This window comes from Oreochromis niloticus, linkage group LG18 (genome assembly GCF_001858045.2).
Source record: "Oreochromis niloticus isolate F11D_XX linkage group LG18, O_niloticus_UMD_NMBU, whole genome shotgun sequence".
In the NCBI taxonomy this organism is placed as follows: domain Eukaryota; kingdom Metazoa; phylum Chordata; class Actinopteri; order Cichliformes; family Cichlidae; genus Oreochromis; species Oreochromis niloticus.
The window spans coordinates 20,586,455-20,611,811 of NC_031982.2; the positions used below are offsets into that span (position 1 = coordinate 20,586,455).

At 39.9% G+C, this 25,357-nt stretch overlaps 1 protein-coding gene across 3 annotated transcripts in view; it reads left to right on the forward strand.

Moving 5' to 3' along the window:
* Positions 1–262: 262 nt before the first annotated feature.
* Positions 263–25,357, forward strand: part of LOC100692229 (uncharacterized) — a 28,437-nt gene continuing 3,342 nt past the window's right edge. The window contains exons 1-20 of one of the 3 annotated variants that reach the window (XM_013268573.3): positions 263–525; positions 8,139–8,220; positions 8,801–8,930; positions 9,116–9,283; positions 9,396–9,533; positions 17,077–17,228; positions 17,626–17,729; positions 18,125–18,317; positions 18,990–19,118; positions 19,652–19,795; positions 19,900–20,035; positions 20,438–20,588; positions 21,626–21,762; positions 22,121–22,232; positions 22,796–22,859; positions 22,946–23,149; positions 23,501–23,646; positions 23,737–23,855; positions 24,636–24,757; positions 24,852–24,949. In XM_013268573.3, coding sequence (XP_013124027.1) covers positions 8,801–8,930; positions 9,116–9,283; positions 9,396–9,533; positions 17,077–17,228; positions 17,626–17,729; positions 18,125–18,317; positions 18,990–19,118; positions 19,652–19,795; positions 19,900–20,035; positions 20,438–20,588; positions 21,626–21,762; positions 22,121–22,232; positions 22,796–22,859; positions 22,946–23,149; positions 23,501–23,646; positions 23,737–23,855; positions 24,636–24,757; positions 24,852–24,949 — 2,447 coding nt within the window. In that variant the 5' untranslated portion in view covers positions 263–525; positions 8,139–8,220. Of the gene's footprint in view, positions 526–8,138; positions 8,221–8,800; positions 8,931–9,115; positions 9,284–9,395; positions 9,534–17,076; positions 17,229–17,625; positions 17,730–18,124; positions 18,318–18,989; positions 19,119–19,651; positions 19,796–19,899; positions 20,036–20,437; positions 20,589–21,625; positions 21,763–22,120; positions 22,233–22,795; positions 22,860–22,945; positions 23,150–23,500; positions 23,647–23,736; positions 23,856–24,635; positions 24,758–24,851; positions 24,950–25,357 lie in introns of those variants that run through there. The other 2 variants (XM_013268575.3, XM_013268579.3) reach the window with 2 other exon arrangements.

Consider the following 25,357-nt stretch of genomic DNA (forward strand, 5'->3'; position numbering starts at 1 on the left):
GATTGTGGCTACTGTGCTGTTGCTTAGCAGGGTTGGGCTTAAAATGTGCCGTTTTTTAAGGGGCATTTGTGTTATCGCATAGCCTTTGCCAAGACCTTTTTATTTTTGTAATCTTAGAGAGGAAATTTAAATCCACCAATGAGAGCCATCAATTTCAGGTGAGTCATCAGTTAACCAGCAGTCACATGTAACTGCATTCTCTGACGTGCGTAACCAAAGCTTCATTTTTTCTGTTGCACTGTTACTGTTCCTTTAAGGGACGTGTTTGAGTGTTCGTGCTGAGAGGGGGAGAGTGTTGACGGAGCTGGAGCGAAAAATGCGGCATTAGCTGTCCTGTTACACACCAATAAACCGCTGGTGAAAGAAGAACGTCTGGTGCTTGGGAGTCTACACAAACGTTTCAACATATTTGTGTACAGAAAGTGTTCAGCATCGCAAGTTTATTTTTTAGCTGTCAGGAGAAATACTGAGGTCAGTCACCTGAAACTTCTTAAAGAGGAGCCACGACTTTCACTTTTAGTTTTGGTAATTGTAAAGTAACTTTGACATTATATTCTATGCGATTTTTGCAAAACTTATGCTGGGATTGTGGTTACTGTACTGTTGCTTTGCCTGGTGCGGGGCTAGGGTTCAAATGTAACCTTTTTTAAAAAATACGGTAGTCTTACATTGTGTGTGTGTGTGTGTGTGTGTGTGTATTAGGAAGTAAATGCCTCCTTAATAGTTTAAATGTGAAATATTAAAATTCAAAACAAATATATTGCCTAATTTTTGCATGACAGAGGAAGATATTTCTCTGCCCTGCATGTGGAGAAGTCAATTTCAGGTTTTATTAAAGCACATGTTACTGTGCATTATGTGTCACCAGGCATGTTTTAAAGTAATCCACCTGTTTGACAAGTAAAGGTATCAGGAGATGAGACATGTTTTTTATTACCCTTCTTAAATCTTAAAACTTAATTACCTGTTGATTGTAAACAAAGTGTGACAAGTGCCATCATATGATTTTATGTAATTAGTATATAGTAATGCTGTATTAGAAGAAGTAGTGTGATAAGATGTATAATACAGTTATTTAAAACTGTAATATTATTGCATTTAGTTTAACATGTATTAAGTACAATTCCATATTTAGCCTCATATAATTATTTATTCAGAGCTGGTTGCATATTTTAAACTTACCTTTTGTTCTCATTCCCATTTGGGTGCTACACCTTTCCTTTGCTTCTACCATCAGCTTAACTGTAACATAATGCAAATGGTAACAGTCAGCAAGTCCACAAATTTAGACATATAGATTCACTCGCTTTGATTTGGAATAAGTCGAATTTTGATACAATTTCTGATTTGATTAAGTTGGATGAAATAACTATCATGTGTTTTCTAATCTGACATCAATTAACATGCCCAAAATCTATTAATTGATTGGTGGATAATCCGTTAGCATGTTAAGGTAATTGGATTTATGTGAGCTGAAAACATACAGTCTTGTTTTTTTAAACATTTTACCATTTGAACGTGCATCCTTCACGGTGACACGGGAGAAACGAACTAAGGTTTAAACAAAAAGTGAGGCTTTATTGCGGCTGATACAAAAACATAGAAAAGCAAGGTGAGGGGAATCAAGGGTGAAATTACCCTGAAACCTAAACTGAAAAAACTAAAACTAACTATGAAAATGGGAACAAGAGAGAAGTACATGAAACTGAACAGGAACATGCAAAACGTGACTGTGAAATAATCCGAATATGAACCTGCGCAGTAGAAAACAAGACTCTGTGACATGACTTGACATGAAACAACAGATGACCCAAAAAAGAAAAGAAGGAGACAGAGGACTTAAATACACAGAAGGGTAATGAGGGAAGTGGAAACACCTAAGGAAACACAGCTGGGGCTATTCTGACATAACGAGGCAAAGGAAGCAAAACAGAATATTCTGACATAGGACACAGACTTTCAAAAGTAAAACAGGAAACACACGAACACAGAGGCAAGGATGACAAGGAAGTCAGAGAACATAGAGACCTGAAACATGGGACAGGAAAGCACAGAGTAGACATAACACGGAACACAGGGGAGGTACATAAAAAAACCTAAAGACTAGAAATCAAGAAATACTAGAGAACTCAGGGAAACAGAAACCAAAACACTAGCACTGATAAACCATGATAAAATCATCCATCCATTTATTCATATTCTTACGCTTATCCGGGGCGAGGTTGCGGGGGCAGCAGCCCAAGCAGAGAAGCCCAGACTTCCCCCTCCCCAGCCACCTCCTCCAGCTTGTCCGGGGGAACACCAAGGTGTTCCCAGGCCAGCCGAGAGATATAATCTCTCCAGCGTGTGGAACACCTCACCCAGGAGGTGCCCAGGAGGCATCCTTGTCAGATGTCAGTTGTATAAGGATTGCATGGCTTGTAGCAATGGGCCGGATACCCCATATTCCCGGAGCACCTCCCACAGGACACCCCGAGGGACACAGTCGAATGCCTTCTCCAAGTCCACAAAACACATGTAGACTGAGCAAAATCCCATGCACCCTCAAGTATCCCTGAGAGGATGAAGAGCTGATCCAGTGTTCTACGACCAGGACGAAAACCGCATTGTTCCTCCTGTATAGGAGGTTCAACTAACGGACAGACTCTCCTTTCCAGCACCCTGGCATATACCTTCCCAGGGAGGCTCAGGAGTGTGATTCCCCTATGGTTGAAACACACCCTCCGGTCCCCCTTCTTAAAGATGGGAACCACCACCCCGGTCTGCCAGTCCAGGGGTACTGCCCCTGTTCTCCACGCAACATTGTAGAGGCATGTCAACCAAGACAGCCCTAAAACATCCAGAGCGTTCAGGAACTTGGGACGGACCTCATCCACCCTGGGGCTCTGCCGCCAAGAAGTTGTTTAACTGCCTCAGTGACCTCGCCCCTGGAGATTGGCGGGTCATCCCCTTCGTCCCCAGGCTCTGCTTCCTCCACGGAAGATGTGCCAGTGGGATTAACGAGGTCCTCAAAGTATTCCTTCCACTGCCCAACAATTTTCTCAGTTGAAGTCAGCAGTGCTCCCTCTGCACTATACACAGTGCAGCTAGCACACCGCTTTCCCCTCCTGAGTCGCCTGATGGTTTGCCAGAATCTCTTCGAGGGAGTCCGAAAGTCTTTTTCCATGACCTCTCCAAACTCCTCCCACACCCGAGTTTTTGCTTCAGCCACTGCCCGCGCCGCATTCCACTTGGCCTGTCGATACCTATCAGCTGCCTCCAAAGTCCCACAGGCTAACCAAGCCCGATAGTAGGGCTGCACGATATTAGGAAAACCTGCGATGTGCGATAACTGTGATATTGCAATAACGATATGACTTGCAATAAAATAAATAGCAAAAAAACCCAAAATGAATACGTAATTTCCGTTTTACTGCAACAGTTTTATTTAAAGAAAGCTGCTGTATTAGCAGTGTAACAACAAAGTGCACTTTAACATTGAAACACTGACCCCATAAAAAAAATTTCTGAGGCTTGAATTCTGAAAGACATCCTTCCCAGTCTCTACAATTAGTTTTAAATAAACATAACTTAAATTATACTGCAAATTATCTCAATGCAGTTGTTCATTATTTTACCACTCACCAAGTAGTTATGATGTAAGTCAAAACTGGAGAGGAAACTTTACTGTAGTGCTTGTGTAGTTTTCAGCTTGGCTCAGTTCAAACATGACGGTCTTGCGGCATGTTTCGTACATTTGTGGAATGGCGACATGGGAAAAGTAGTTTCATGAGGGGATGGGGTATCTCCGGTCCACTTTATGTATCAGACTGGTGAAGCCCTCTCTGCTAACTGTATTTATAGGCATCATGTCTTTAGCCAAAAAATGTGTAATGGCCTTTGTTATTTCTTTGTACCGCTTCGATGTTTTCTCATAAGGAGTTCCACTTGAAAAACTCGGATACAGAGACGGCTGTTGGACTGCTGTTTTTTAGCCACGAGTTCATAGTCAGTAGTGTTCTCGTCATGCGTCTCGCTCTCAGCCATTACAACTCTGACTCGTTGCTGCAGCGTTGTTCGCTCGCCTCTAATCCATTTGATTGGTTAATGCCGTGAAGGGCTCTATTCGACTGGTCAAATGTGTAAAGGGGTTTCTTTGATTGGTAAATTCTTTAAAGCACGTGTGTAAACATTTTAAGGTACCCAATTATCGCAGTTTACGCAGTCTTTTGCGATGGGCCCATCACACAGGCTGATATCGCGATGACAATAAATTTTCAATTTATTGTGCAGGCCTACCCGATAGGACTTTTTCATCTTGGTGGCTCCCCTCACTTCTGGTGTCTACCATTTGATTTGGGGGTTACCACCACGACAGGCACCAATCACCTTGTGGCCGCAGCTCAGTGCAGCAGCTTCGGCAATGGAGACGCTGAACATGGTCCATTCGGACTCAATGTCCCCTGTCTCCCTCGGAATGCTGGAGGTGTGCGTTGAAGATCTCGCAGACCGGCGCCTCTGGTAGGCGTTCCCAGCACACCCTCACTATACGTTTAGGTGGTGATCAGTTGACAGCTCAGCCCCTCTCTTTCCCCGAGTGTACAGAACATATGGCCTCAGGTCTGATGATATGATTACAAAATCGGTAATCGACCTAGAGCATCCTGGTGCCACGTGCACTTATGGACACTCTTATGTTCAAACGTGGTGTTCGTTATGGCTAAGCTGTGGTTTGCACAGAAGTCCAATAACAAAGCACCGCTCGGGTTCAGATCTGGGAGGCCATTCCTCCCAATCGCGCCCGTCCAGGTCTCACTGTCGTTGCCCACGTGAGCATTAATAATAATACAAAAAACTGGGTCTCATTCCCAGCCCCTGACAGCATCTCAAACTTCTGTGCTGGTATACCTCTATGGCTGTCATTTCATGTCTGTGACCCAGCATTTTGCAGTTTTGGACTTTGTGTTTTGTTTATTTAATGTTTCTGTTTGAATCATAGTTTGTAGCTTTTGCAGTCATGAGTTTTGTGTATTCAATATTCCGTATTCATTTGTTTCAGTTATCTTGCCTCCCCTGTGTTCTCCTTCTGGTGTCAGTTACTTCCTGTTTTATTTCTCTAGTCATGCATCTTGTGTGTCTTGTGTACAGTTGTGCTTCTCCGTTCATTAGTTAAATTCTCTTCACCCATGTCTTGGTTTCCCCAACTGTGTCCTTGCTACCTAATCACCTCGTGCATAAGCACGAGGTGATTCCTCAGTTTCTTGTTGCACTGTACTGTTTATCTGTGTTCCCTCAGTGAATTCCTGTATGGATTATTTGATTTTGCTTTTTCTCTGTTATTTACACTTCCTCCTTCACCTAAATAAAGGTTAGTTTTTTGATGCATTCTCAATCATCCAGGTAAGTAAATCTCCAAAGGTTGATTCTGTTCATCTGGACGTAGCGTTTTCAGTGCGAGAAACGTTTCGTCACTCATCCAAGTGACTTCTTCAGTCTCAGCTGACTGCAGGTTTCCCCAATCTTATAAACAGTACATTTGCATAATGACTGGAACCAGCCCACTGAAGGAACAATGGGCTGGGAGGTCAGTTCCTTCATCATGATTATGCAAATTCTCATGACCATTGATCAACAACCACTGATCAACAACCAGAGAGTTGGGGAATGGCTGCAATCACAGCATTGTAAGATGGCAAAAGATGTACCCTCAGGTCCCCTCCTCGATTCAGAAATGGTCTTTCCCTTTTCACGTAAATGGCCTCCTTGACTCAACGCTCAAACCAGCGTTCCTCCCTTTCCAGGATGTGTACATCCTCATCATTGAAAGAGTGTCCACTGGCCTGTAGGTGTAAATAGACTGCAGAGTCCTGGCCTGACGAGGTAGCTCTTCTGTGTTGTGCCATCCGCTTTGCCAGAGGTTGTTTGGTTTCCCTGATGTATAAATCCTGGCAATCCCCCTTGCACTTAACAGCGTACACTATGTTACTCTGTTTGTGTCGGGGGACCCGATCCATGGGGTGGACCAATTTTTATGTTTATAAGTTTATAAGACTGGGGAAACCTGCAGTCAGCTGAGACTGAAGAAGTCACTTGGATGAGTGACAAAAGGTTTCTCCCACTGAAAATGCTACGTCCAAATGAACAGAATCAACCTTTGGAGAAAGGTTAGTTTTGTTGAATTTAATCTGTCTTGGGTTCTACATTATAGATTTGAATTCCACAACCTTAAAAGTGGCATGGCTAGTGTAGTAACTTCTGAGAACTATTGTGAGGCTCCATGATCAGCCATTGCTGTCTAAAACTGGTCCGCTGGAGTGAATGGAGACACGATCCTTACCCCTTGAGAACTCTGGCTGTGACCAACTGCCATATATGTCTCTGTAATGGGCTTAGCACTCCTCTTGCAAAATAATTTATAAACTCAAAACCTTAAATCATATTCATCTGGTTTAAAATCCCTCAGTATCCCAAGAAGTTACTCTACATACCCAATGTTTGTATGTTCCTTAATTTTGAAAATGTGGTCAGATTAAAGTTATATAATGGGCATAATGTGTTGGCTCTCAGCTTTCATTTGAGGGTATTCATGTTCAAATTGGGTGAAAGGTTTAGGAGTTTCAATTCCTTATCAGGTGCCGCCCTCTTTTACAAGTGACCAAAAGTAATCGGACAAAGGCTATTTCATTGTCAGGCGTGAGAAATTCCTTCATTATGTCATTATTAATTAGGCAGATAAAAGGCCTGAAGTTGATTTGAGTTCGGTGATTGCATTTTGAAGATTTTGCTGTGAAAAGACAACATGCGGTCAAAGGAGCTCTCCAAGCTGCGAAAACAGAAAAAAAAACATTTGAGAAATTGCTACAATATTAGGAGTGGCAAAATGTACAGTTTGGTTCATTCTGACAAAGAAAGAAAGCACTGGTGAACTCAGCAATGCAAAAGACCTGAACGTCCACAGAAGACAACAGTGGTTGATTATCACAGAATCATTTCCATGAGAAACCAGTACACAACAGCCAGCCAAGTAAGCAATACTTTCCAGGAGGTAGGCGTATCACTACCCAAGTCTACCATAAAGGGAAGACTGCACGAAAGTAAGGTTCACTGCAAGGTGCAAGCCTCTCATAAGCTTCAAGAATAGAAAGGCTAGATTGTACTTCGCTAAAATATCTAAAAAAAAAAAGTTCATTAAAGCAAAGACGTAGAATATTCTTGAATCGCCAAGTCAGTCACCTGATCTTAACCCAATTGGCATGCATTTCACTTGTTGAAGACCAAACTTCAGACAGAAAGCCCCATAAACAAACACCAACTGAAAGCTGCTGCAGTAAAGGCCTGGCAGAGCATGGGAAACCCACAATTTGGTGATGGCCATGAGTTCAAGATTTCAGGCTGCCATTTCCAGCAAAGGGTTTTCAACCAAGTATTAGAAAATAACATTTTTACTTATTTAATTTGTCCAATTACTTTTGAGCCCTTGAAATGAAGGAATTGTGTTAAAAATGCTCTAGTTTATCACATTTTTATGCAATCTTTTTTGTTCAAACCATTGAATCAACTTCATCTGAGTTGTTTTATTTAAAATTCATTATGGTAATGTACAGAACCAAAATTTGAAAAAGAATTGTCTGTTTATTGCAGAATTATTACAGACCTAACTGTATATTTTGTAGTTAGATGGCACTCCACTTACTGAAATGACTCCAGATCAAAAAGTGTACATCTCTTGCTTTTAAGAAAGAGCTTGTTTAAAATTAAGTAAGGGTAAAGTAAAAAAAAAATTTCAGATGGATTTTTCTGCTTTTCCCACATAGAAAATTGGGTTCTCCACAACACGTCAACATTCTACCCATTCACTTGAATGAGATTTGGGGGGATTTTTGGGACTTAAAAAAATAAACTATAAATTGTACACTCCAAAGAATTACAAGCCTTGGTATTGCAGCTAAGTAGTAGTAATAATAATAATATTAAATTAAAACAACCCAACATGTGGCATACTGTATTTTTTGGCATACAGGAAATTTTGAAATGCCTCTAATTCCCTCCCTATTCTGAAATCCGTGCTCTGTATAGGTAGATAAACACTCAAATAATATTCCTTTCACTGCTGACCAAATACCTAGAGACATCCAACCCCCTTGGTTTTGTTTCCTTAGGTTTCAGTTTCACAAAGTCCACGCCTCCAACTACAAGTAGGACTGAACAACTGTTCTTCGTGATCTTTGGAGTTGTGTTAAGGTAAGATTTCCTTCTCTTTTGTTAAATCCAAGAATTACTTACGATTACTGTGTAATGCACTTCAACATATTTCTCTGAAATAGTTGAAGATAATATTGTAGTTAGGTGTAGCGCATTCAGCTGCAAAAGAAAGTCCCACGCATTCAGTTAGTCAACATGCCTCTTTGTGTATGCAGCTGGATATCATGACTCAGACGTCTGGCCTCTCCTATCAATAGGCATATGTTTATAGACAATTTTAATGAAGACAGAGGTGTGAGTCTATGATCCCACAAAGAATAACATGAAGACATGTTGCCAAATGACCAGCTGAAATAGTTTACACAAATGTGAAAGTGTGCTCCTCTGAAAAAATGAATGAATTTGCTTCAAGTTACTAGAATAGATTGAAAAAATAAATGGCCATTTAAATTTAACTGAATAACCAAATAAATAGTATTTTGTATTTTACATCTCATTGAGTTCATGTATTGTCATTAGTTTCAGACAAGGGCAGCAATGTAAATAAAATTTAATATCATAAGTTCTCTGATTTTGGTATTTGAGTGTTGACGGATATAATCTCCTGGTCTACGTTTAGATGGGTGCAATATTCAATCTACTTGAGCAGCACAGACTGGAATCATACTACAACCAGTTTGTTCAGATGGGTGTTAAAGATGAAAGAGATTTCCTGGACAGTGTGACAGAAGAAGATTTAAACAGCATTGGTAAGAATGCTTGACTTTCCAAAGACAAGCTAGGACTTTGGAAAAGCTCTCTCATTACAAACATGTTAGCAAAAAAAAAGCTGTGCAAATGTAGAGAATTTCAAATCTGTGTATCAGGGTCTAGCTTTTTGCAGTATTTTAGATTACTTTCTCTGAAGGCTGAATTTATTTTGTCTCTTTTACAGGTTTAAGTCATGTGGAAAAGAATCGTTTTGCAATCATGAAAGACTTCATTCAAAGACTGAGCACTCCAGAACGTCAAATCCTAACTGGCAGACCGGTGCAAAAGTCAGTAAAGTCGTTCAGTCTTCAGTACACATTCCCCAAATGTCTTAAACCAAAGGTTATTTCAGGTAACAGGAACACATCTTTTAAAGGCTGTTATCCTAAATGGCCCCTTTGGCATGATTAAAGTAATTTACATATGGACATGGAGGTGAAATGTTTAAAATTTCAATGCTACAGATATGGATCCGGCACAAAACACAATTGAAGACATAATGCTGAGAATCTGTCACCTTGAAAATATTGGAAACACCAAAGGAGTTTGTCTCTACACAGTAGATGGGATGCCCTTGACAGACGATCCCTTCTTCAACACATGTGAGTCAGCAATGGAGGAGTGAATGATTCTATACAGTGTTAAATATCCCAATTCTTTGATCTGTGGGCTGAGGAAAGAACAACACTCGGTGTATAAAAATGCTCAATCAGCAATCTCTTTATTCCATACAATTCTCATTATTCCATACAACACTTCGACCATAAACGTCTAGACAGGAGATGTGGACAGGAGGGTGTCCGCCAGATCTCAAAGTGTCTGACCGTTTCTCACATTCTTATAGCTTCAGCCCCCCTTCCACAGTCATAAAACCTAAACATCCAGATTCTTTCTCTCTCTCAGTGAGCCTAAGTTATGACCTTGGCTTCCTGTGCAGTATGTTCTGTTCTTCCTAATCAGATAAATAAGGCCATGATTCTCTGAAAACAGTATTTCTTATGAATCACCAGTATAATCCATCATAAACAATGTAATTCATTCACAATAAATCAGCAGTCTAATGTAATACAAATCAGTCTAACACAGGGGTCTGCAACCTTTAACACCCAAAGAGCCACTTGGACCCGGTTTCCACGCAAAAGAAAACACTGGGAGCCGCAAATACTTTTTGACATCTAAAATGAAGATAACACTGTATATATTGTTTTTTATCTTTATGCTTTGTGTGAACAACTAAGGTGTGCTGCTTATGAAATCCATGAAGTGCTACAGAGAAAATTAAATTATATTTATGTAATCAACACATTTTGAACTCTTAAAGAAATATAACAAAAGGAAAGACACCAACCTGAACTAAAATGATCCATGTAGCAAACAAAAACTGTTGTCAGCCGCCACCCTTATATCGCCTTTGGGCTGTTGGAGCCTTGACCTGACTCTTAAAAAATAATTGGAAAAAAGCACTGTGCTGCTAAAAGATGAAAAATAGATATTTGCAAAATTCTGCCTAAATATGTATTTTACCTGGTTAATGTGTGCGGCGGGGCGTGGTTTGCAGTGCCGCTGCAGGGGAGGCGGACGCACCTGAGCGACACCCGCAATCACGCCTCGCTGCCTTTACGTCTGCGCTATCTGTGCTGTTGTGTTGTTGGTGGTGTATGTCGGGCTGTGAGCTGAAAAGCTACAGCCGGCTGTATGCGTACAGCAACCGTGTGTGAAAAGTGGTCAATAAAGAGATGCTCAAAAGCATGCTCATGGAAACATCGTCGGGTCTGCCGTGATTTATTTACAATGGGACTTCTGCTCCTGAACCTCTGCACACAGAGTCCGCAAATCGGGGCTGTACGAAGTCAGTTTACGCAGGACTGTAAGCTGTCATCTGTCAGGCGTGAACGGTGTTTGTCTTTAACATAGTTCACGGTGGAGAACAGCTGCTGACATAATGTGGATCCGAAGATCCATAATTGGCCTACCTGAGGTTGAAAGTCTCGATAAATGCACGGCGTTTCGGCGGGTATACCGGCTTCCGCAAGTGTGAAGCTTATTTTGAGCGATGAAAAAATAATAGAATATAATTTTATTTTTATATTTCAATATCACAATAATCTTCCAATTTAGAACTACGAGTTAAAAAGAACTATCATAAATAAAATACACTTAAGCTAAATACTTCAAATTTATTTGCCCAAACCACGCGGAGCTGCAGTATAAGGACTAAAGAGCCGCAGGTTGCGACCCCTGGTCTAATAAATGTAATAGTTATCACCTTCTTCTAAGTCAGGAGAATAATGCAACCTAAAACTACATAATGATTTCACAATCTTTAATTAGAGGTATAACGTGGCATAAGATAGTATAATAATCTCACAACAGTTAGGTGTATTTAGTTTCTGGACACTGACCTTTTTAAAAACTATTTTATTGTGTACCAAAACATGTTAGTTATATTTAGAAGATTAATACGAGTAATAAGTCTAATAAGACTTTCATCTTGACTCAAGGGATTGAACAAAAATACTGCGGTAACTTTTAAGTAATTGTAGTCACTTTTATACACACTTTATTTTCAAGTGCTTTAAAATGTGTCTGTCCAAAAATACCTAACTATATTTGTCAAGTCATCTTAATTTGTGCACTTTTCCCACGTGAAATGGATTAATGCATCTACTCCAGGTGTTTAACTTGATTTCACTCAATTACCACGCAGATCACCTATAGGTGAAAATCCTTTAAATTCAAGCCCCAAAAGATAGAATACCATGTTTGTTATCACACAACAACATATAAAACATTTCCTTCATTAAGTACAGGTAAAATGTTCATTACTGTCCACACACATCAATAGTCTTACAAACACAGACTAAAACTAAACAGTGGAGCTGCTTATAAATGGGCAGTTGACCTGCGGTACAATGATAATGCTACTTAAGCTAGTGGTAGCTGCGATTCTTTAGCAATTTTTTAAACAGTCTTTTAGCCTAGCTAGCGATCACTTCCTTACTGGCTGCGTCCCTTGATTTTATAGACATATCAGTTCCACACAATCTTTCTACCGGTGACTGCTTTTTAAGGGCATTAGATAGTTTTTTCTCTGTAAGTGACAACTTCCTGTAATGCCATGGTTGTTTTTTTTTCTTGGCAGAAAAGCAGACTGAAAATTAGTTTCATCTGGTTTGCCTTTCAGTTCATCAGTTTGTTTATTTTCCTCTGGGCTTGCCCCTCAATTTGTCTTGACACCTCCCACTCGATCTTCCCCTGGAATCAATATGGAGATTGCCAACTTCAAAAGGAAAATGTAGGGGTTTGGTTCCATTCTGCTCCTCTGGAGGTAATAAGACAAGCACGCGCCTGACTTCTATGTGAAGGATGGTAACTTGGGCATACCTGGACATTGACATCCCTCACAGTTCCTTTCTTGCCTGGATTAGTGCTGAGAACTCTGCCCAGCTTGAAGTGTCCACTCAGTGCATTCTGATCACTTAGCCAGACAAGATCTCCACCAGTGACATTTCTAAGTGCAGTGTGCCACTTGCTCCTTACAAATAAATTTGGACCAGCAGGTTGGCTCCAGGACCTCCAAAAACCTGTTCACTTCTGCCTGAATTGCCTGGAGTCTCTTATAGGGGTACCTGGAAAAGTAAAACATTTTGAAGTCTTCACTTTGAGTTGCTCGCCCAAGCAAAAGAGGGTTGGGTGCAATGTAATGAATGCAGTTTTTCCGACTCTGCACTCTGGCATCAATTAGGCGCTCATTTACAATGTTGGCTGCCACATGAAGAGCTGTCTGGAACCCATCATAACTAACTCCCTTCCAAGATTCTGGAGTGCTCTCTTCACAATGCGCATAGCAGCTTCAGCAGCACTATTCCTATGTGGATAAACAGCAGGATTAACTTTCCACGTCTGCTCTGTTCCATTTTTTGCTGCACCTTTGTCCAAGACCAATTTGTTCTGAGTTCCCAAGGACCTGTATAGTTTCTCCAAGACAGATTTTGCTCCTATAAAATTGGGTCTGACCAGATCTCTCTTGGTTGTCCCCTGATTGCCGTGAATCTCTGGTAAGCCATCAAGAAACGTTCAGTTGTCAAGGAGTTGACAAATTTCATGGGAATTGCCCTGCTGGCCATACAACAGAACACAGGTCCTCAACCTTTATTATGACTCTTTTTCTGACGTCATCGTTCACTTGCTCCAAAGAGGTCTACCACACAACCATCCACAACTTTTTGGGCAATCCTTCTCCTCATTATGACCCACGCGTCCCTCCTCATTCTGAGCAGGGTCTCAGCAACTCCCTCATGACTCTCATCGTGGGCCCGGGCTAACAGTGTAGAGACACAGGTATCCTAACTCAAGATGGAAACACCAATTTGATCTTCTTTAAAAGCTTCCACTCAGCCACCACAAACAAAGAGCCCAGAGCCTGGGTCTCTGTATACTACTAGTCTATCTGTAATAGTGCTTGAGAAGACCGTGGTGCCTTGTGCTGCAAGGAAAATCTCTCTTAGGGCATCCTTTCGTTCCCTTATTGAAATGACTCCTGCCAACAGGACTGCCACCCACTTTGGGCTGTTAGTAGCTTGATTTTCTCAAGAAACCTTTTTGCTGCTCTCCAGGTTCTACAATTGATTTGACCAATCAACCTAGGACACTAAACCGCTTGACATCTACAAGGGTTCTACAAGGTCACTGATTCTGCAGGCAGTCTCCTTGTTTTCTTAAAGTCTTAATCTGACTTTGTTTTATTTCTTGTCCTTTTGTCTGGGCCCTTGTCACGGCAGCGACAAATGCCTTTCTTTGCAGCTTGTTGATGCTTTCTCTGGAAGTGACTGCTAACTCTTTAGCTGACTTAACTGGCCACTCACTCACAGGCAGACCCAAGAACTTTTTATGGCATGAGGCAAACACTGCCCAGTACAGCTCTGCTTTGACAACACTGCCTTTATGATCCAGTGGAATTAACTTGGCTTTGGACTCCACCAGCCTGATGATTGTGCCCTGATCTGAATTCCACCTTAAGTACAAAACTGCTCCATAGGCCTGTTCACTTCAATCAGAGAAGGTGTAATTCAGTGAAGCATGGGGGAGTTGGCACCCTGATGAACTTGGCTTTGCCAAGCTGGGCATACTCCTCAAAGAGCCTAATGGCATCCTCTCTGAACGGATCTGAGACCAAACAGCTTCCAACTTTCTCTCTTGGAATACTCCGTGCTCTTTTGGGTTCATTTTTGAGAGACAAGACATATGCTCAAAGTGCATTTTCTTAAATTTATTAAACAGTTCAAGGACCAAGTTTAAAACAGCGGTCATGTCTTTTTGCTCGTTCAGGAGACCCAAAAGAACTAAGAGCACCATACTCAGGTACAGTGTTGGGAAGGTTACTTTTAAAATGTATTCCACTACCGATTACAGAATACATGCCCCAAAATGCATTTTGTAATGTATTCCGTTAAGTTACTCAATGAGAGTAACGTATTCTGAATACTTTGGATTACTTAATATTATTATCATTCAACTACATGAATGCACTATTTCTGTGTGATTTATTACTATTACTGAAGGTTACTCACCATACCAACTCGATTTTTAAATCTTAATATAAAATGAGTAACAGTAGGGTGGACATTAGGTAAGCCTGCACTTTTTGCAGCGATCTCGTATAGAAAATAGGTCCGCCACTCCGAACCGAGGTAAAGGGAACTCTGGCTAATATGTCGAGTTCTATGTTGGGCTCATAGCCGAAAGCAAGCTTTACTTTGTTGTCTAGGTCAACTTTGCTAGTGAGAGACAGACAAAGGTGTTGAAAGGCTGCTCCAACGAAACTTATTGTTTCGGAGGAAAACATGAACACAGTGTAAAGTCAAGTCATAATAGCTTACTTACAACTGAGCTCATCAGGCACTCTTTTTGGCTGCAGTGTTATATTATTATTTTTACATGCTTCCATCTCCTGTTTCTGGTCAGTGACAACTCATACTTTTCGACTCTCCTTTTTCTTCCTCCCTCGCGATTACAGACACATAACGGGTATGGCAGTCCATTTTCCCTGCAGCATGGACTACACTGCCCATGAGGCTACATTCTTTAAGGCTATGCCTGTAACACTCTGCCTATTGCCTTCATATTAAAAAAAAATATTTTGAATTATAATTTTCAAAAATATTTCTTCACGTCATTATGCGGGCCGCAAGTAGAGGTGACATGGGCCAAGAGATTGAGATCCAGGCAGTTTTGTTTGGGTTTCCACCTTTGTGGAATTACCAAAAATAGAGAGGACATAGCCTAACATATGAAACAGGAAAGGACCGCCGTGTAATCCATTTATTTCAACAAAGTAACTGTATTCTGAATATCACCTTTTTAAATGGTAACTGTAACAGAATACAATTACTCATATTTTTTATTTTAAATACGTAACGCCGGTACATGTATTTCGTTACTCCCCAACACTGCCTAGGCAGCAAACACCTTTATTTCTGGTCACAGAAACAGAATGTTAACATGATTGGTAGAATCAGTTGAGGGTGGCCCTAGGTCTGATATCAGCTCACGTTTCTTCTTCTGCACCTTTTTGAGGGAACACTCCCATTACAATGGCAACCATCTCTTGTCCTCCAGTCAGGCCTGTAGTGTTAAAGAAGGGGGGAAGAGTGCATTCCATAACACCAGATTCATGGCCCTGTTGTCTTGTAGGAATCACAACCCCCAGGTCACATTACTGAAAAGGGGTCTTGTCTTGTCTTGCAGTCTTGAGTGTTACAGACTGCTTCCAAAACTACTCTACAATACACAACTATGTGCAGCCAATGTGTGATGCTATTTATGAGGGATATAGCCTTAAAGTTAAAAATTAAATTCTAACAGTACTAAGATTGCTCTTTTTTGCTTAGCAGGAGTTATCAATCCGAGTGGGTAATACAACCCTGACACTTGGCTGAGCAGCTCTCTCCGTGTCAGTGGGTTTGTTCTTTCAGGTTTCTCGGATAATTGCCTCTCCATCCGGAGAAATGGTCTCACAAGTTTGAGTGGTATATCTGGAAAGAGCATTTGCACCTTCTTCGGTTTAACATATTTGCTGCCTAGTCCACAACAGACCAATTAGTGTGACCTGTGGGTTCTTCTAGGGGTTCTGATTCAGATCTTTAAAAGAACCCGACTTAATGTCACACGAGTTTTCATTCCCCTAATTCCATGGACAACCAAAGTGATCTCTTCACTTCTTAGGTTAATACTACTTGCAGCCGTGTGGGTTGTATAGTTGGTGTCAAAAGCCAGGTCAATTAAAGTCACAATTTTTTGCCCAGCATTAGCTTTAACCTCAAGGAGCATCATAATCACTAGTAGTTCTTGCAATCCAACTTCAGACAGGAGACTCGGCTGCTCTTTGGTGGTGCTGCATGCCCTGGATGCAGTATTTCAAAATGCATCTCTGCATTCTTTTGCCACTTCAGGTGACAGTTTTCTGAGGAACTTCTTCTGATCCTTTTTACATATCCTCCTGACATTTTCTCCCTCCGATTGCCAAAGCAATTTTCCAAAAGACAGAAGATATCATCTGCAGTGTTGCCAAGAAACTTGGGCCGTCCGTTTTAGTTTGATGGTTCGCATGGGACAACTGAAGGTCATTGGCAATGGCGTCAGCCGTTTAGCTTCCTCCCTTATCCTCATCTGCATAAAGTCAGCTTTTTTGAAACCTCTGTAGGTTACTTTAAACGTCCCTCTGAAAACTTGATGAATTATGACACCATTACATTTTGAATTTGTTGCCTGTAAGTTATGTTTTCACTCTGTAGTTCCATCTATTAATAGGTAAGAAATCTACTAGAAAGATATAGGCTTTAATGTATCATTGAAACAGGATTAGTAGGAAACAAATCTTGTCTATTATCCAAATACAAGCAGGTTTTAGGGTAAGACTTATAATCACATGACACCATGGGAGAGTTCATTCACAAACTTGAATGAATAATTTTAAGACTGCTGGTAAGCGTTAGCAGTTACTAAAATGATTATGGTAATAGGAAATTAATATACTTTCATACATGTAGATGGGACACTTTAAAAATGTTTTTTAATTAACCTGTAATTATTTTTTGTTAACTGTGGATCTGGCACAGTCATTCTATTTATTATCTTCTTTTCCAGGGTCTTTGAAAGAAAGACACATTGAAAATGGAGCTGTAATTTATGCCATATTTACTCCGAGGGAAAACTTGACACAGGCTCCAAAAATGCCAAGACAAGAGTCTGGTAAGACCTCTGGAACAGATGTCATTCGATGTCACATCATGCTCAAGGTGCGTCTTAAAAACAGTATGCTGCTCAATTGAGGATATTGGCAACTGATAGCAAATGAAACTGGCCAGTCAATTTTCATATTATATCTTTGCGGGGGAACAAATGACCAGTAATGATTTATGAAATCTCTTAGTTTGCTTAGACACAGTGGTTTTAAGTAGTATCTGAGTTTCTCTAAGCCCCATTTTAAAAATGAGGGAAAAATATACCTTCACTTGATAAACAGTCTTTCTGTTGAGGAGGGGAGAATAAAATGGCAGAAATAAAGTGAATCGATTATTTTTATTAATGGATAGTTTATTGTTGTAAATGTCAGCCTTCATTTTTAACATGTATATAAAGTTATAATTGAAATTAATTCTGTACCTTTAACATATATTTTCTTTACCTGTTAAGGGAAACTTTGAGATCATGGTGAATTTGGAAACTGACACAATCGCAACTCTAAAAGTGATCCTGTCAAATGCAAGTGGAATACCAGCACATGTCCTCCATCCCAGGTAAACTTCCTCACAAAAACCTGGTTTTTATCTGTCCACCATAAAAGGCTGAAAGAGTGCTGTCATCACTCTGCTGTGAGCAGGGACAACCTGGTTTGTGAGTACGATCACTCCAGAACAAAGCAACACAGGATATTGAAAGTCATACCATATTTGGATCTACTAAAAGACCTCAAGGTCAGAGGTCAAGGTTTCTCTTAACTGGAAGAAGCAAGTCACCTAGGATTTTCACATTCATCACATTCCATCCACTCATTTACTAAAAAACTAAGGGTAGCATTGGTAGCCACCAGTATCTTTGTTACTTGTCACCCATCGCCACCCCCACATTGACACGCTTAAAGTCTTAGCATTGATGGAGTTCTTCTGTTCTCTGGTGTCCCTGTTTTATATAGAGGTAATAATCTGGGTGGTGATACACTCCAAAAGTGTGGAATCTCTGAAGGGTCAACTGTTGCCTTCACTCTTTCCTCTTTTACTGAAGAGACTCCCCTTGATGAAACTTTCTACATCAATGATGTCGTGCCTTCAGTGCAGCAAAGCCAGAAAGGAATCAGTGTGTTCCTGTCTTCTCTTTATGCTGTTGGGGTAAGCTGTTTTATATTTAACACACTGTCCCATATTGTCCCATTGTCTTGCTATCCTATGAACTTGAACTTTATTTATTCATGCCTAGCCTGTCTTCAAGCCTGGTGATATTCTGTGTTTTTTAAACTGATAGCTGAAAGATTACATAACAGACGATTGCACACAGAAATTCACATGAAGTCCTTACATTCAGTCCAGCCATTGGTGAACCTGAGAAATTCTTCCACAAATAATGACGAGGATGATGCGGGACAGCGATTTAACAGTAGAACCACATATTCAGTTTTTACATTGCTTTTACGTAGGAATATCATCTGAATACAACCAATTGCCAACTTGTTAAGTAGAGTTCCCTATTTTAGAGAGGGGCATTGCAGATGAGTTGCTTTTATAGGTGCAGACACACTCAGTCATTTGTGAGTTTGTGTGTCCAGTAATGAATCTAATATTTTTTTCATCAGTTGAAATATAGCTTTGTCTTCAGCAGCCCATTTGTTTTAAATCCTAAAGGATCCAGTATTAACCAGGAGAAATAAACACTGTGGGTTCTTTATTGTGCACTTTGTTGACCTGTGTTCACAAACTAAACTGAAATGTGGTAAATTTAGTTTAGATTGTGTTTAATTTTTCTGATTAACCCAAATTCTAATATTTCTGTGTATTTCCTTGTAGAGAGACCATTCTGAAATAATCCGGAACAAACTGATAGCTTACATACGAAAATTGACGGGATGTAACCCCCTCGCCCAAAGTTTGCATCAGTTACTCTGCAGGAATGAAAGGATGACCAGGAACCAGAAGGTAAAAAGTATGAGGTAGTATAAGACTTGTTACAGTTTTAGACTTCAGTCTTTCTCTACCATTTTCTTCATAAATAGAGGATAGCTGACATGCTGCTGCAGTTTTAAGTCTTTGCACCACTGGCCTCACTATCCTCCAACAAATCTGGCAGAAATCAGACTTTTATGTGACTTTTTGCATGTTTTGTCCACTGATTTTAACACAGCAGCTTTTTGCACGCCACCTTGCACTTGCTATGTGGTGATTTAGGGTGTAAAACATGCATCATTTTGAATGTACTGTAATTTTATTTCATTTATTTAATGAAAATGATATTATCATGATGGTAACTTGTGAATGAAACCATCTAAACTGTCACAGTATTTATGAATGTAGAGATATGATATCCATGTATGTGTGTCTAAAGCTATCTTCTGATTTTACTCATGCAGGAAGCGCGTAAAAGGCTCATCGTATGTACAGTATATAACTGTAATTTACTCGCTGCTTATTTTGCATGAACATTTTGTCGTGTACTGAATCATTTCTTGCAGATTGCAGTTGTTGAGGGCTTATACATGCTCTTCAGGGAGTTATTGCCCCAGCAAGCAACACAGCGAGGGAAAAAAGTCATAGAGGACCAGGATGTCTTTGAGAATTCATTGTACTGCTGGGCACATCTCCTTTCAAAAATTGAGGTATAACTGAGTTTCATTTTGAACAGAAGCTGGTCTTTCCCAGTATTTTGTATAGATATTATCTCTGTAGTTTAAATGTATCATACCTGGCTCTGTTTTGACAGAAACAAGCATCAAACCATGAAGTCTATGCTCCCATCTCGCTCGTGTCCAAAGATGGTGACCATTTCTGCGAACCTGTCAGAGTACCCGGAGTACCAGATGTCTTTGAAAGGGCGTACGTCCTTCAGAAAATCAAAGGTACAAAATGCACTGAAAGAGTTTAAACTATAAAGTTTAAAGGTTTTAATGTGTCTAAATGAATACAGTTGTTTTAATATTTTATGTTGTTTTTGCTGCAATGCTAGTTTACTAATTACTTTGCATATTCAAATAAAATAAATAAAATAAAAATAACCGGATTTGACAGTATAAAGCATCCATAATGAGAGAGCCTTTAAAGGTAGCACCTTCTTCAGCCTGGTGCAGTGATAGCTATGTATTAATATAAAAATTTATAGAACTGTTAATTATTTTAAAATGACCTCTTGTGCACAAGCATTGCTGCATCACCAGATGCAAAATGTTATTTGGTTGGAATTTTTAATAAATTGCATTATAGTGGTGAATTATGTGTTTCTGGCTTCTTTTTACTTTGTTTAGATGGAGAGAAAATTCCAAATTGCACCGAAGAGCCTTTGCAAGAATTCTCACTACAGAGAGCCACTGACATTGAGAAAATCCTGCTCAGCATTCCTCGATTTGTCCGAACGTATCCTCTGTGGATTCACCATGACAAGACATCTGGTCAGAAGTATGTGTCACTGAGTTATTTCTTTCAAGACAACTTAAGCAGATTTGCTTTACTTTCTCTTGGTATAGATAACAAATTAAGATACACCTATGCACAGCTGAACAGTGAAGAAGTATTGACTTGGTTTAAAGTATATGCTTGCTCTGCAGGTGGTTTTTAATGAATGCCATTCAATTTCTCATGAATTCTTGATTATTCATTCATGATTGTTTTTAGTAATACAGTATTGTCCACAAGTCTTGAACCACCACTCATTTCTTTATATTTGCGTCCAAGGAGCCAGGATCATTTTCATAAGAATTGCTTTGTTTTTTCAAGCCACTTAGCACTGACCTGAATCATGTTTAAAAAATGATCCCAAACACACTGCTAATGCAGTAAAGGCAAACTGGATAGGAAAACAACACTATTGGTGTGTTGTACCATACTTGGTATGTGCCTAGCTCAAGTGTTGAAATTAGTTGTTTCCATCTATAGCAGGATCAGTTTTGCAAAGTATTGTGCTTCGTTGGAATTTGTTTAAATGTCTCCCTTTTTAGGTACTAAATTGTCATCGAAGGCTGACATGCTGTCAGACAGGCATAAACATATGGTACTGCAATACAAAAAGATATTGCGATATGACACTTTTATATCACACACAAATTTATACTATTAATATCTCAGACAATATATGGCACAGCCCTGTTATGTACTTTGTTTCCAACTAAATTTGCACATTTTAATAAATCCCTGCACCCATTTCCCATTTTTCAAGCAAAATACAAAGAAATTAAGAGTAACTCAAGGCTCAAGGCACAGTGATGTATTTTAACCTGACAGTGTCTAGTCTGCACTGTCCAATGCTTAAATATCCTATGCAAACAGTCTGAGTTAAAACATGGTTTTGAGTTAGTTAGTCTTTATTATTAATTATTATATATTAATTACACATGTTAATCTGGTGTCTAGGATTGTCTCAAAGACAATATCAAGAGGTTGAATAATGACTTGTTTTAAATAATTTTTTTTTTTTACCAATTCATTGAATGAAACAGCTTTCAGGTGAATATTCAGTGGACTTTTGGCAGCATGGTGGAACGTTTGAAGTCTTTCCCTCGCCTTAATGTGACCCCGCCTCTACATCTGAAGAATCTGGGACATTATCAGAGTTGCCTTGTTCTACTCAGTGAAGGTATTTCACACTATTCCAGGCTAAATATTCACATCTTTCAGTGAATCATCACGTTTATACCTTACAAACACTTGTGTCGTACAGCAGATGCCACTGACTTGTCAGGTTTTAGGCCACAGATGTGTTCATTTTGCAGCAGTCTAAGTCTAAATGGAGGAGTATGTTCCACCTTTGCTTAGATTGCCTCTACTGTTGCTCCTGTTACAGTAGTACTATTAGTCACTTTAAATTAAGTGGAAAAGGAATTTCCACCAGTTTTCTTACTTTGCCTTTCACCTCTGACATCAAGTTTTGTTTATCATGTGTGTTGGGAGGCGTTATACTTAATGTTTGCTTCATTTTCATATTTCTCTGTCAGATAATCTGGGCATTTATTTGCATAAAGACAAAAGAACAGCTGATATGATCGAAGTGCGCGATTGTCTGGATGGAAAAGTAAAAACGATGGATTTAAACTTGCTAGCAGCCAAGTGAGTACCTAAACCAAAACAAAATGGAGTGAACTAATGAAGGGCAGACTCATTCTGGCACATAATATGCTTTAATACGTGCAGGCTGCTGGGGGCTTCTATGATGAACTGAGAGTTCACTTACCTGTTTTCACACTGTTTATACACCATTTTGCATTTAATTATCAGTTATTATTCATTTTTGGCTCTTCCAGCGTGTCTTTTAGCCTGTCTCGCTCCCCTCGCCCCCAGCCAGTCACAGCAGATTACTGCCCCTCCCTGAGCCTGGTTCTGCTGGAGGTTTCTTCCTGTTTCTTTCCTTCCCACTGTCACCAAGTGCTTGCTCATAGGGGCTTGTCTGATCCTTTTTTCTTTATCTCACAAGATAAAATGCCTAAAAGCTACTGTTGTTGTGATTTGGCGCTATATAAATAAAATTCAATTGAACTGAATTGTGCATCTTGATATGCATTAAAGGAACAAACTCCCCAACCAATAAAAGGAAATTCACAGAGTATGTGATGCTTGTTTTGTGTTAACTGTGTAAAGCTATAAAGATGGTGTTTTGGGTTTTTTTAATACAGCACTGGCGACCACAGAGACGACCAGTCATTTGTTACAACCAGAACTCCAAATGAGGCAATACTGGTGAGATCTGGGAAAATTTTTTGTTGTAAAGGAATCGAATCAAAACATTTGCTAAACAGTTCCTCTTCCTGACTTTATTACTTTAGGTACTGATCGATACAAGCTCCTCGATGGAAGAGGAGTGCTACGAAAATGCAGAAATAAAGAAAATCAACGCTGTCAAAGAGCTCTTTGACAACTTTGCCACGAGGAGCATGGCGTATGATTTCTATCACGTCATTGGTCTTGTAAAGTTTGACTCCATGGTGAAAATGCTCCACACATTCACAGAAAATCTGGAGAAGTTCAAGGTGATTGCAAAACATTCTGAGGATGGAAGGCTTTCCTCTGGAAGCTTGTTACCTCCACTCAAGAAGAATTTTATTGCCCTCTATATGTAAAAATTGTGAGGTGGTATTGTGAGTGAGGAAATTTTGACATACTCAGAATCACTGAGTTTTTGAGATACCTGATCAGTAATTCGAAGTTTTGATAGAATAAAGCTAAAAAATAAATATTTAACTTGGGTCAGCCTGGCAGCTTTTTCCCCCCCATTGTTCATTCCAGTAAATACATAAACATGCTGTAAATAAACAACTTGCTCGGTGGTGCTAATATAAATTTTTTCCTTGTCGCCTTTTTGGGGTTCTTTTGTTTTTTAGGTCCACACACGTAACCTTGAGGCGAGCGGATGTACTCTGCTGTATGACGCGCTACGACGTGGAGCTTCAGAGCTGGAAAAGGTCAAGGCGAGCTTCCCAGATTGTAGACTCCGCATCCTGTGCCTCACTGATGGCAGTGATTCTGGGTAAGTTTCCCTCTCTGCTTAAGTTGCCTTTGATCACCCATCAATTATGTTTTTCTGGGGCAGCAGCTGACTGTTTTCATCTTGCCATAGGTCCTTTATGGACCCAGTTGCTGTGACAGCCAAGTTGCTGAAAGCAAACGTCACTGTGGATTCAATCCTTCTTGGAAATGTGGAAAACAACATGCTCCATGGAATCAGCAATGCAACAGGTAAAACTATATATATATGTATAAAATAATGCACAAGTCTCTGCCCCTAAAAGTAAAAAAATTATCCCATGTTTAAATTAATCTAAAAGCTGCAATCTGTTGGAAGAGGAGTCTCACTGATTGTAAACAGTTCAACTGGTTTGTACAAAAGCTTTTTTCTCACACGCCTAAAAACATCACACTAGAACTCAAGTCTGCCATGCACAACCCCCTATGCAAAAAAAAAAAGTAAGGCCAGCTCTTGGATGCATTTTTTAACCGGTGCGCCATCTGCATGCTTGGACGTAATGAACTGTTTGCTATTTGGCATCTGCTTAATAGCTGGACACAAAATGATCATCAACAAAAAGTAGCGTCAGTTGCACATAGAAGCTGGTGTGTACTCTCTGTGTGAATTTAGGTTAATGGGAACCTGCAGCTGTTTAGAACTGGAATCGCGGGAAGCAAACCTGTAAACGGGCACGCATGGAATCAACTTTTGGCCCATTTTATTGGACCTTTGTGATTTCATCTCAACTGCTTTCAGGATTTTTTTTCTTGTTGTGCTTTAGTTCTATAATCAGTTAACTGAGCATGAGACATTAACTCAGTCTCTGCAGTATTTCTGGTATTTGTCATTATTTTCTGTATTTACATGTATCTGTATATGCAGTGTAGTCCTAAACTCTGACTTATGTAAACATAATAAAGTTTATAAAAAAAAATTTGATGCCAAAAAGGGCCAAACAGTGACTTGTGTTTTAAGAATTCCTTTTTTAAATATTTCAAACCCATTTACAGGTGGCTGCTGTTTCAAACCACAGACAGTCAAAGACGGTCTGAAACTCTTTGAGATCGAAACAGTTCTGTCTCTGGAGCAGAGGAAGCCCAAGACAAAACTTGACCCTTCTTCCATCACTGAGGTCGGTTTATAGTCTGCTTCAAAAGGAAATCTGATCACTCTTTAACTTCATACATGCCGTCATATGTTTATTATATTTTTTTCATGTTTTATAGGGAATACTTAAAAGCATGTTTACTACTCGGGGCTATGATGAATATCCAGAGACATCCTTGCCAAGCCAGATAAACAGCAAAGTGACGGTGACAGAAAGGTGAGCGGCAGAAACACCCATCCTGTAGAAGCTAAGAACACAGCTGATCAAAGAAAATGAGTTTCTTCAGCTGTTAATGAAACAATTTACTCTGCTTGCATGGTTTATCTAATCCAGTGTTTCCCAACCACTGTGCCTGTGGCACATAAGTGTGTCGTTAGAAATGATACGGTGTGCCGTGGAAGATCGTCTGGTTCCACCTGACTTTAAGCGAGAGTAACGGGCAGGACAATTACATTCTTTTCCACTAGAAGGCAGTACATATACCATATACCTCCTCTATTTAAATGGGTCACCAACTGCCAATAAAACTGAAGAAGGCGAAGAAGAACTTGCATAATAGTCATGCTGTGAGATGACGCAGCACGAATAGCAATAGATGAATATTTGATAAGAAAAAGTGGTCAG